Raw genomic sequence first — 13,485 nt, forward strand, 5'->3', positions numbered from 1 at the left:
AATTTCCCTGAAAAACCACTTATCACTTGTAACGATAGGAGAAGATTTTATCTTGAAAAATATCCAAAAACAAAGTGAATGGAAAGAAACTGTTTAAACATAGAATCCTATGCTCCTTCTGCAAGATTAACCTACATGGTTCTAATGGGATAACAAGCGGCAGGCCAAGAGCATCTTCATGAAATTTACAGGTTCTGGAACAGAGCAGGCCTTAAGAACAAAATACCAGTTTATTTATGGAAAAGAACATCTAACACAAAGAAAACCTTGATTTCTGAGAAGTGAAGAGTAAAATACTAATGTCCTGTATAATAAAAGGAAGTTATTGAAAGATATACTTAAACTGAAAATAGTTAAGAAAATGACAGGTAATTGGAGGAGGGATAAATAGCATCAATTCCAAAATCTGGTCTTCAAGTAATAAGTAATGAGGTGACTTAAAAAAAATGAGACTATATATTTCTACCAAGGTGATAAATATCATAGCTGAAAGAATGTTAAACTGGTCCTTGTCCATTCTAGACTGCTGCTTGCCTTTTTTCCAGGTAAATGCACATCTTATATAGCTTTACAAAAATTTTTACTACTTGGTGCAAGAATAAGCTTTACATCTCTGAATAGGAAGGACAACATCAACCAACAAATTCAAAAAATTATACAACTAAATTTTTAGCATTTTATTTTTATTATATTAATAAATATGTATAGTTTTGTTTAGTGGTCAAGAGCTCTGGGTCTGGAGATTGACTACCTGTGTTCAAATCCTGAATTCACCACTTATAATGTGTGATCCTGGGCAAGTTACGTAACCTCTCTGAGCTTTTCTTTTCATCTGTAAAATGACACTAATACAGGACTGGTCCTTTGAATATCAAATGAACTAGGTCTGAGTTCTTCTCGAACAGTGCCTGACAAAGCATGTGCACAACAACTGTTAGCTATCATTATTATCACTGTCCCTATTCTTAAGTTATTCCCTGGCAAACTTAAATGCCATTAAAATACATTGTGATGTTGCTCATCTGATTAAATTAGGTATGTAAATGTATCTTTAATGGCAGCAGTTACATAATACTTTACAATTTTGAACTGTCTTTCACCTGTATTATTTCATAATTGACAAAAGATTTATACCACATTTTAAAATTCCAGAACTTCTTCATTCGCTTCTTACCTGAGCCCTACCTATCCTAAGAATCATAAACTACAGTTTTCTTCAATAACACCTCCATCTTCATCTCTATAGACATTTCATAAAGGAAAGCAGCACAACCAACAGTAATGAGCAAACAGTCTAGATGTCCCTAAAAACGGGTCAGAGCCAGTATGAATAAATCAAGGTCCAAGCCTGGTTTTCTCAGACAGGGAAGCAATAAAAACTGACTGTTAGCACAGAGAGAACAACACTGTTTCCAAGCAGCAAACTCACATTCACTACGCCTGAGAGCCTAACATATAAAATCGTAATGCCAACCTATTTATTTACAAGACATATTACTTTCATATGGACTGAAATAATTGCAATAACACAGCCAGCACAATCTTTCCTTTTAAGCAGATTTGTGGGAAAACAAATTATAATACAAAAGTTCTTTGTTGGGGGTAGAGTCTAAAAAACTTGAATTAAATGATTCAGAATGTTTGACATCTCTGTTAGGTAGCCAATGCAGCCCCCTTATTTGGGAAGGAAAATAAGTGGCTTTTATTTTGGGAGGAAAATGCTTTCAGGGATATTACTAAATATCTATCTCCATTGAAACATGCTAATGTTAATCCTTAGTATTCTCTTTCTTCCCCATTAATTTTTCTGATTCCCTTTCATAAAGACACTTCCTTTCTTTACATAGCAAATACACTTAATCATGTCAGAGTAAGTGATACCCCTGTCTCTTGAAGGTATCTTTGCAAATATATAGTTTTCAGAGGAGAATTGTCTTCTGGCTTCTTGGGGGATGTCTCACTGTCATTATTGTGTATAATAGTACAGTAACTACATTTCAAAAATTTCTTTATCAGTACTACAGAAGAGTGCTGGAATAAATTACTTTTAGAAATATATGAGTATATAAAAATGCCACCTTTTATGAGACTTGTTTAAAGGAAAAAACAGGAATTATTTTACTGTTTAATTTTGTTTTATGGCTTTAAATAAAGCATTTTAAAACTTGCTGATCAAAGTGTGGCCCGTACAAGCTGCATGAGTCCCACTCAGAGGCATGTTAAAAATGCAGGCCCTCTGGCCCCACCGGGATCTATGGAATCAGAATCTGTATTTTAACAAGACCCTCGGGTGTTAGTATGTACATGCAAGTTTGAGAAGCACTTCGTTAGAGCAATAGGATAGTTCCATGTCTGAATGCTTGTTTTCAGTTCCTTTAGCCACCAGTTACTGTATAAAATAAATTGTATACTGTGTAGAGAATGCATTTTCATTAGCCGTGTCCTTTAAAGGGGTCAACTTCAACTAATAAATGTGTTCAATATCTTCTTTAATTTGTAGCCCATCAACTCATGGCAATATTAACTTATCTTTATTCTACATAGATTTGTGTTTATGTTTGTGAATGTGAAATATAAATTGTGATTACAATATACCAAAATACTCAATTAGCATAAAATCTATCATCATTTAAAATATATATATCCTGTAAAAAACTGCACAGCAGTATCTTTTTAACTTAAAAAAACTAGCTAATTCTGGCAAAAGTATGTGGTTATTCTATCACTAGGAACACCAAGCAAAATAGGAACTAAAAAATAAGAACATCCGCCCATAACTCTTCTTTTGCCTGGCTACAGTTCTGTTGTGTATGCTGTGTTTAAATGTGTCAGCAATATTATTGCTTTGTTAATGTCAGTTTTAATTCTATATCAATTACTGTGAAATTGTTGAAACGGTCCATCTTTTCATATATCTTCATTGTAGCCAAATCTTGACCATTTCTTATAAATATTCCTGCTTATAAAATAAAATTTTAACAGAAAATTGTGATGCAGTATATATATACAAGCCTGAGAAATATATATTAATGTTAAATGTTTAATTAAAGACTTTATTTTGGAAGTATAGCTGAACTTTCGGAAGTATAAAATCAACGCTCACTTTCTTACTGACGTAGTACGGGTCCAGGTCCTCCAGCGGCTCTGACACCATCTCTGGAGGGAGGTCTCCATAAATAAATGGAAGGTTTTTTCCAGCTTCCAAGTCACTATTTGGCTTTGGTTTGTTCTCGTCATCATTGTCTTGTTCTCTCTTGGGGTTCTTGGCTTTCTCTTCTGCAGCACGTTTTTCGATAGCAGCAAGAGATTCTCTAGTAAAAAGGCGGAAGCTTCCGGGCCCCGGGGGTACGAGCAGTGCCTGCGCCATGTTTTCATCCTGCACATCTAGTCCCGTTTAGCCTCTTGCATATGAATCGCCTACAATGAGAAATGGGTGAGCGATAGGAAAGCAAGTGAATGAGAGGGATTCAGAAAATCAACCAAGGTGTTATTTCACGTTTCTTCTAGTAATGTTTTAAAACTGTAAACATTAAGTAGTGATTTTAGTGCTGCACTACGAATTTTAACTTGGAAACATCATCATTCTATCTAATTTTCAATTAGCTAACTTTATAAGTCTATCAAATCTCTGTCCTGAGGCCTTTGAGTCAAGATATATTATAACATACATTTGGTTAAAAGAATAATGCTTGTCAACAAACTTCGGGGCTCATATTTCTCTCTCCCCTCCTTTTATCACATCTCACTCTCCAAATATAGAAATACTGAAAACAAGACAATATTATAGACCAACTCATAAAACCTCAGGCTTGGAGAGAAGCTTTGGGTACCCCGAACATTGTTCTGGTTATCGCCGCCACTGATCACTGGCTCTCCTGGCAAGGTCTGACCCTCTGCAGGGACCGGGAAGTTAAAACTCTGTTTCCTTTTAGCTTTTCGTTTTGGATCCTTCTGTGGCATCTTCTGTGGTAATGCAGAATACAGGACAGGGCACAAGCAGGTTTACAGTTGTTTGTATGGAAAATAATAGAGGAATAAACCGTGTTTTGCATAATCAGAACTGTAAACCTACTTTTGCCACACCCTGTATATTTACTTTCTTTTCTAATCTGCTGTTCTTTAACTATTCCAAGACAATTTTCAGGTTCTTTCTGAATCTCGGTTTGGTGTTTTGGTTAAAGGCATAGACTATGGAGCTAGCCTCCCTCTGTTCTAAACCTCTGACTCTGCCACTCATTAGCTACCTGACTTTGCAAAAGGTAACCCTTTAGGGCTTCAGCATTCATCTATAAAATGGGATAAGAGAACTGACCTCCCAGATTATTGTAAGGGATAAGTGAATTAATTTACCTTTAGTGTCTATAATAGTTTCTGGCATTAGTAAACACTATTTTAGTGTCAACTGTCATAATCTAATTATCCTCAGTTCCCCCAGCCATTACTTCTATTGTAATTTCAAGCATTTTCACAATTTAAGTCACTCTCCTTTAAATATGGTCTTAATTTGCTGGAACCAGAACTGACCACAGAGCTCTAGAAACTAACTGGAAAGTGCAGAGTACAGCGGAGCGTTCACACATGCCTACCACCTGGCAGTGGAAGAAAGGCAAGAAGGCAACATGCTCTGTGGCCCTACTCAATTTCCCAGGGAAGGGAAAAATTCTATCTTCTGGAAGTGTAACAGGGCTGTCAAAAATACAGGAAATCAGCTACATAAACTTGGAAACATAAGTTAACAGTTATTTTATTTTGCATTGTGCCAAAAACTCACATTTTAAAAGTCAAGATAGAAAATAGAAAACAATAACAACAAAATACGAGTACATCAATCATCTTGTAGAATGATCTAAACCCGTAGCATCAAAGCAATTATCCAAGTCATCTGTGATATTTCCCCTGTCTCCAGCCACCCATCCAGCCTCTGCCCCTGTGCTATTCTAGTCTCCATAGTAGTTTATCCCTAAATGGCTTTCTAATTCTTAGCGGTTTGTTGCAGGGATAATGAGAAACTCTAGTTCTTATAGTAACATAAGAACAATTATATAGGTGTGTATGTTGTTTTAGTTTTAATCTGGGTTATTGGTTCCTTATTCTGTTCTAATGACAAAAAGGATTTTAATAGCTATAGCTATTTCTTTCATTAGATTTGTATTTATAATATAACATCATTATATATCCTGCTACTATGAAGGTATATTCTAAATAAGTTATAAAATATTAGACTTGTCAAAAATTGTGCTATTTTTTCCTACTAGTTCTGAAAATAAAATGACCTTCTGATATGAGGTGGAACAGGGCTTTTTTTTTTTTTTTTTTTTTTTTTTTACTTCATTGAGTGGCGTGTGAATGTAAATCAGAAGGTTTGAGAACAGTTATTCTGTTTTGCTCAAAAACAATCAACTATTTATTTTGTGCCTTCTAAATTTACAGCAGAATTACTGTTTTCAGCTAGTTTATGTCAGTTTTGATGGCAACACAATCAATCCAGCTCTAGGCCATGTGGAATAATCGCAGCTTTTATACTTTTGAGTATGGAAGGAGTTTGCCCTTAACTGCAAACCTTAAGAACCCAGAGATATGCAATTCACCTGTCTCTCATGACCTGTCATGAATTAAATAGATAAGGTTCTTCTCAAGTGCTGACTGAAAAGGAGACGGCGTGACAAATATGACTTGAAAAATTTCTATGAAACATGGTTGTTTTCTTAGGGGAAAAGAAAGGTTACTTTTGTACTTGAGCTTGAAATGACTTTGGTTTCTTTGTTGACAAAGAAATGAAAAATATGTAGCAGTTGTTATCAGAGATCTGGGTTAGTACTGAGTCTGTCATTAAGAGTTGGCCTATGTCATTTAACCTTCCTCAACCTCAGCACCATTGGAGTGCCTTGTCATATTTGTGGTGATTATCTTGCCATAAAAAACAACCAATTTAATTATACTCATTTAATTGGAGTCTCCTGGTTGCTAAGTTTTAAAATGAAATTGGGTTGAAAATGACTGATTTCTCTGAAATGACACAGAACAAAGACAGTCACAAAATCATGAACATTTATTTTAAAATAAATAGTTCTTCACCTTCACGTTCATTTATCAAGGCTAGAATAAAGAATTCGAATCTTGGTCAAAAGGAAGTAAAGAAGCCTCTTTGAAATTTCTTATCCTTCTCTCTCAAATCCTGAGAAACAGGTCAGTTCCCAACTCACAGCTTTTCCTCTGCAAGCGCAGCTGTTTGGATAGGCTGAGACATTAAAGATTACAGGAAGTAGGGTTTCTGGTGGCTTCATCTGAAGCTTTGCTGTTTAGAAACCTCTCGTGGCTCTTTGAAAGTTCTATTTTAATTTTCATTCTAGTTTAAATTTTTCCTTCTTTCTTGTTCTTTGTGAACTTATTATACAAAGCTGTTATGTAATTTTATATCCCTTTTAGAGCAGACTTTTAAAAATTAATTCCTGCCTTGGTGTGGAATATATATTATTAATGAATATATATGCATTATAATTTATTAAAATACATCTAATTTAATATACCAGATTTTCTCCAGAACTTTCCTTCCAAGGACAAACGAGATAAGAAAGAAAGATCTGAGATGATCTCTGATTAAAACCAATGTCTGCATGTGTGAATCTGTGTGAGTCAAGCAAAGGCATCCCTCTGCTAATCAATAGAAAAGATTGTGGTTCAGTATATCCTATTATAGAGATTAACCACAGAATTTCAAACCCAAAAGGGAATTAGTACAATTTATTCAGGAAATATTTATTGAGATACTACTATACATCAATACTGTACTTGGACTAAGGACCTATGGTCCCTGCCCTTAAGGAGCTGACAATCTATTGAGAGAGACATATATTTATACAAATAATTATAATGCAGTTATATACAGCTGACTATTGTATGCACTTCATAAAAGGGAGCAATTTATTCTGTCCTGGTTCAGGGATGTTCCCCTGAGGAAGTGATATTGAGGTAGGTTTTGTAGACTATTTAAGATTTGACCAACGAGCTATGGTGGTGGTAATTGGGGGAGGCTTAGTAGGAATACATTTCTGTAGAGACGTCTAAGCAGGGAGACAGCATGTATATGGACCTAGAGATAGCAAAGAGCAGGGAGAGCTTGGGAGGAACTCAAGTTTATTACTCATGGAGACCAACATGCCAAAAATGGATTGGTAAGAGAAAGAACTAGAAAGTTAGGCAAGATATAGCTTACTAAAGGTCTTGTAGAGAACACTAAGGTAAGCCATAGGTGGTGAGTGACATGTTCAATTTGAAAGTTAGAAAGATGGTGGAAGTAAAGCATAGACAAGTAGGGAGTGATCCTAGAGCAATGATTTTCAAAAAGTTTAGTTTCAGGGCCCTGGTTGGGTCGCTCAGTTGGTTAAAGCATTGTCCCAATGCACCAAGTGTGGTTTTGATCTCTCGTCAGAGTACATATAAGAAGCAAACAATGAATGAAATCAATGAATTTGGAAAAACAAATTGATGTCTCTCCCTCTCTCTTTCCCTCTCTCTCATAAAAAAAAAAAAAAGTTCAAAAGTTTTAGTTTCTGGATCCCTTTATACTCTTAAAATTATTGATGACCTCAATGGGGGGGACTTATCTACCCATATTTACCATATTTAAAATTAAAAGAAAAATATTTAAAAACTTTTGTTAATTAACTTAATAATAAGTCCTTGTATGTTTACCTAAACAGAAGTTTAGTGAAAATAACTATTTTATCACTAAATGAATTTGGGTAAATCTCATTGTCTTGGTTAATAATAGAATACGGCTAGTTTCTTATATCCATTTCTGAGTTCAATCTGTTGAGATACATTGTTTTTATCAAAGTACATTAAGAAAATCCTCACATATATATGTAGCTAGAAAAGGAGTATTTTAAGTTAATTGTCTTTTCAGGCAATTATGATTATTCTTCTTGGACACACACCAAAACAACAAATGGTAGTTTCTCAACTTAGTTTCAAAGTGGAATCTGAAACTGTATCAATGAACTTTAATCGATCTTGCCCTTTGCATGCATTTTACACCATCATGCATGAATAATTTACAAAATATTGGCACACCATTATGCATATTTTCCAAAGTTGACAAATTTCATTATGTAACATTCAGAAGTCACATTTGTTAATATCATTATTAATCTTATGAGAAAAGTCATAATGTATTGGGAAGCTGTCAAGCTCCCAGTGGCAGGTAAAAGTTTTCCAAAACTCCAATTTCCACTTGAAAGCTCCAGTTTTAAATGTCAACAAATGCTGTCACTTGCTTGTCCCGAAGTGACAGGCTTTTCCTTTGTTCGTTTTTTGAGAAAATATCTGCCAAATACCTGAGTCTGAATAACCATAGTTTGCCAGTTCTTTCAAGTAAAAATGGTGTTCCATGAAACAATATAAGTGGCTTATTTTGTTCCTGACTCACACAATCACACAAGTGCTTTTCCTCAAGACAACAATGGTGTTTGAGCGTGCAGCAGAAACTCTCTGTGTTTTCTTCCCATTTTATCACACAGAATGTTAAAAACACATGTTCTTTAGGCTCTAGATTGAATAAAATTAATAATATTTACTGCTTCATCAATTATGTTCACCCATGAACTGGCATTTTTTTCTTACTTAAAATGTGTACTAAAGGAAACAGGAACTACTCCTAAAGTTTGATGCTGCTGCCTGGAGTCCTGGTAAGCCATTAGCAGTTTGACCCCCATGACTTTTGCAGTATCCATGCAAACACAAAAACAGTGGGAAAAGGAAAAGGCTGTCATCATATTATTAAGAAAATCATTTAGACCTAGGAGTCCCCCCACAAAGGGATTCAGGAACCCCCCAACTTATCTGCAAACCACCCTTTGAGTACAGCTGCTCCAGAAGGAAATAGCTAGATACCACAGTCAAAAGAAAAGACAATACATTTTTACTAAAGCTTTGCTATCTAAGGGCAAAGCCATAGCAATCAGAATTGTATTCAAGCCCTGGTTCTGCTATGTTCTAGGATTGTGACCCTGGACCATTGATTTTATTCTTTGCAATCTTTAGATTACCTATCTGTACATTATCTGCATTATCTGGATATATTGATAGCACGTACTTCATAGGGTTAATGCACCTAGAAGGTGAGCACAGTACCTGGATGGTAGTAAGTCATCAATAAGTCAGGGAGTAAAGAAACCATGGCCAAAGGACTGTTTGTTTTCAAGGCACAAGTAGGAGAGAGAAAATCATTGAGATTTCACAATGACTTGATATGAGGGGTGGGGGGAAAGAAGAGTTATGGTATTAAGGTCATTCACAGATTTCTGGTTTAAGCCACAAGTTGTTATTAACCTAACAGAGAAGTGGAGGTCTGTAGGTCATGATAATAAATTCCACTTGGGATTTATTTAATTTGAGATGCCTGTGAGGCACCTGGGACTGAGTATGTAATTAAAATATGGGTCTGAGACTCAGGAAAGCCATCTGGGCTGGGGAAATATTGATTAAAAAATCAATGGTTGAAACTGAAGTTAAGAACATGCATTACACTGTCTAAGAAAATATTGGAAAGATGAAGAGGCAGGACTCCTGTGACTACCAATTTTTAAGGCGAGGGTACCCAGAGGATGTTAGTCAATGAAGTCAGAGCAGTTATATGGATGCCAAAGGAGGAAGTTCCAAGATGCTAATAAAAAGGCCTACATCGGATATGACAATTGGTCCAGTTCCCTGCTTTTACAGTAAATGAGGTACAGGCACAGAGAAGCTAAGTAATTGTCAGTGAAATGTCTACTGACAAGTACCAACTGTTGTTCTGAGGCAAAGCACTTTCCACACATTATACTCTTGACTGATTTTCCTATTATACTTGGCATTTTTATCTTGACTCTTACTATTGTGAGATTTAATTTTAAAGATCTAAGCTGTATGTAAATAACTACAGAAAAACAGATTTATATAGTTCAGCTTTCACCTATCTGTACGGTAAGGTGCTAATATAAGCTCCTGAAACTAGACAAAGCAATATTTGTTAATGAATCAGAATCTGAAAAAAAATAGCATAGTAAATATTTTGGATATGCTGTGGCATTACTGAGGCAAAGCCAAGTTGTTGAGGGTTTTTTTTTTTTTTTTCATTAGTCATAGAGCCTCTGAGTTCCCATCTTGCCAAATTTTCCAGAATCACAGTTTGGCAAATTGTATTGGTCTATAACCTACTAGTAACCTTTAGTAAAATAGTCTCTTTCTCTCTCTCTCTCTCTTTCTCTTTCTGTGGGAGTTTTGATGATTATGTTACAGACAAAATCAATTAGTTCTGGTCTATTACCATGGAAACAAAATTATGTCAGAGGCTGTAAATGTGCCATCTTCAAAGATGGGTCATACAATTTGAAAGATCAGAAACAAAAATCAACGATGTTCTTGATTATTAGAAAGTGAGTTGTCAGGAAAAGACTTGGTCCATTACTGAGGCAATGATGCTGTGTTTTCTTGGTATCAACAAAAGAGACTATTATAAGTAAGACATAATCTAAAGAGAGGATGGGCCAATTAATTATCCTCATATTGAAGAAAGTTATTAATTTTTTCAAAAGGAATTTTCATTTTGGGTTAATGATTGTCAGATATTAGTATTTACCATATATTCTTAAGCAGCATATGTGACTGAGTGCATAATATATTATTGAAGGCATACAGAGAGCACTCAGCACATTATGATGACCATGGAACACTCTCCAAAGCAGAACTGAATATTATTTTACATATTTCAAAACAGTTTTGAAATAATACATAGTTGGTGTACCTATCTAACTAGGTGACTCTGAGGATTAAATAATAATAGATAAAACTATTGAATGATTACTATGTATCAGGCACTCTGTCATGTAATTTATGGATATTAATATAGTTACCCATTTAATCTTAAGAAGTTGGTATTATTATTATTCTCATTTTACAGATCAAAAATCCTAGATGCAGGTAGGTTAGATAACTTAAGTTGCAGAAGTAGTAAGTCAAGGAGCCAGTATTTGAACCCAGTTGGTTCAGGAAGTAGTCTGGTCCCCCAAGCCTACAAAATGAAATTTTTAGTTTGTGTTTTCTGAAATGGAATTAGTGTAAGTCAGCTACTTTATTTGGAGCTTATTATGTATAGAGCCCCAAGCAATATAGTCTTCACCTTTGTTTTAATGTAGAAGACAAAACAAACAGTAATGAATTAGTAATAAAAGTAAAACTCACAAATTCACATTTAACAGATACATATTCACATGTATATTAAGCTTTGGAATTATTTAGAGGTAAATTAAAAGCCTACACTAGTTTCTTCTGTATTGTATACTTCTTGCTGTCATTGTGTTGTCAAAGAATTCAGCATCATTCTTGGTCTGAATAAACCTATGGAGAAGGTGAGTATAGCAAATATACCAATATGCCATGGCCAAATACTAGACTAGACTTTCTCTACCATTAGCTAAACACACCACTGTCCACAAATTAATATTATTTATTGACTTGCTTATTGTTTAATAAGAGAATCTATGTCTGCCTTTTTCTATCTGGATTCAATGTCATGCCCCTGGAAAAAGGAGCTGTATGAAAGTATGAGTTCATCTCCGTCTTCAGAACAATTTTTATCTCGGAAATAATTAGTTCATAGGAGATGAAGTTCCCTGTGACTTCGTTCTTACCAGACAGCTATAGCTCAGAGAGACAACTGCTAACTAATGACAACAATTAAGCCAACATTGTAACAGACAAATCAGTCCCATTGGTTTCATTACATTAGCTCCTGAATTTTTCTTGTGTTTGTTTGCAAACTAAAATTGTCTGTTTAGCTCCCCGACATCCATTCCACTCCAGATACCTCCTCTCCTCTAAGCCCCTTGCAAATCATTGGTTAAGGAAGAGACATCTGGTCCAATTCTGGTGAAGAAAAGGTGAGAAGTTCACCAAGTGGGTGTCTGTAAAAGGTTTTTTCACTCCTAAGAAAGAGACCAATGAGACAGAATTTTCTGTCCTCTCAACCTTATTGTGTTGGTATATGATACATGGCACTACTCCCGTCAAGTTACAGTCAGAAGAGATGGCTTTCTGAGGGCACAGCTGACACACTGAGGGTGGCAGATCACAGAGACAGGTCCACCCCTGAGGTCATGATGAATCACTCAGTTCTTGGATCCAAACAACCTCTGCACTGCTTGTTATGTTCAATAAACATTTTTCTTGACTAAGATAATTTTATACAGTTCTTCTAGTTAGTAGCAGCTGACACACTAAACAGATACTATTTCTTGATTGGTTCAAACATTTGGGCAGTCCAGAGTCATCTTACAACCAAATACTAACCATATATTCAGATATCTTTCACCCCATGGAAAATGGTGAGCTATGAATCCAGTAGCCAAATAAATATAAAATTCAAGTAAGTACAATCTTGGCTTATTTACTAAATACACAGGATGAGTGTCTTTCTTAAAAGAAAAAAAAATTTAAAGCTAGATTTGTCTTTCTTTTGTACATCAGTAGCCCTTGGCATCGTTCAATTCCTAGGCCATCACTGCCATATCTCTATCTATGTCCGCTGATTTGGAGGAACAAATTAGCAAGGAGGGAGGAAGTCATTGTGTCTTCTTTTTGTCCTGATAAAATTATTCTTGTTAGCTAATGGAGATTTGGATTTACTTCCCACAGGCACAAATTTACACCCACTAGTAGTTTAGGTACCTTAGATAGTCACAGTACCTTTTTCCGGAAAATCTCCAGGCCACTTCTGGGAATTATCATATTTGTTCTTATGCTATCCCTAGAAGAGGTTTGGTATTTTTATTCCAGTAAGCCACTCTGCCACAAATCCTTGACAGATATCTCATCCCTGACGAACTCTGATGTGGCGTGGTGTCAGCTTTCTTGGTCCATGATCTGTGTAGAAAGGGAACACAGGTGAAGTTAGTCCAACATCTTGGGCATTTGGACTGAAGCGGGGCCTCTGGCTCCGGCTCTGGCTCTGTTTAATTAGAGCTCTTGATCAAGAAAGCAGGACTGATGCAAAGCTGGTTTTGACTCTTTCAAGCAGTATGCTCTGGTGCGCTCAAGGACGGGTGGAACCCAGGCCGGGATTCTGGGGTGCGGGGTGGGGGGGCGACTCTCCTTTTTTCTTTGGCAGCTTTCATTCAAGGTCTTGTTCTGAAGACGTGCTGGAACTTCAGAGGATCTTCCTGTTCATCCCCTCCTACTTTCCCCCCTCTTCTCCCCTCTTTACTTCCCTTTTGCTTCTTTCTTGCAAATGCCAGAAAGCCCAAAGAAGCAGACCAGTGGAGTATGTGGTTACACTGGCATAGTGGGTCAGTATTTTAGTTCCTTTTCAGCTCCTTTTCCTCTCTATCTAAACCCTATTTGATAGTATGACTAAGATAAGACAGATAAACTGTTTTCAGTGGCTTCTAAGAGTAAGTTTTTGACAAGCAGAGGTGAAAAACCAGCACACTAAACCAAGGCATAACATTA

The 13,485-nt window shown here is 35.9% G+C and overlaps 1 protein-coding gene across 1 annotated transcript in view; it reads right to left on the reverse strand.

The window, feature by feature from the left end:
• The window catches only part of LOC150022145 (sodium channel protein type 3 subunit alpha), an 85,295-nt gene extending 81,909 nt beyond the window's left edge, over positions 1–3,386 (reverse strand). Inside the window, exon 1 of the mRNA XM_090280397.1 lies at positions 3,104–3,386. Coding sequence (XP_090136523.1) covers positions 3,104–3,367 — 264 coding nt within the window. The 5' untranslated portion in view covers positions 3,368–3,386. The remainder of the gene's footprint in view (positions 1–3,103) is intronic.
• Between the last annotated feature and the right edge of the window lie 10,099 nt (positions 3,387–13,485).

The sequence above is a fragment of the Furipterus horrens genome, unplaced genomic scaffold, assembly GCF_987537825.1.
Source record: "Furipterus horrens unplaced genomic scaffold, mFurHor1.1.pri manual_scaffold_1, whole genome shotgun sequence".
NCBI lineage: Eukaryota > Metazoa > Chordata > Mammalia > Chiroptera > Furipteridae > Furipterus > Furipterus horrens.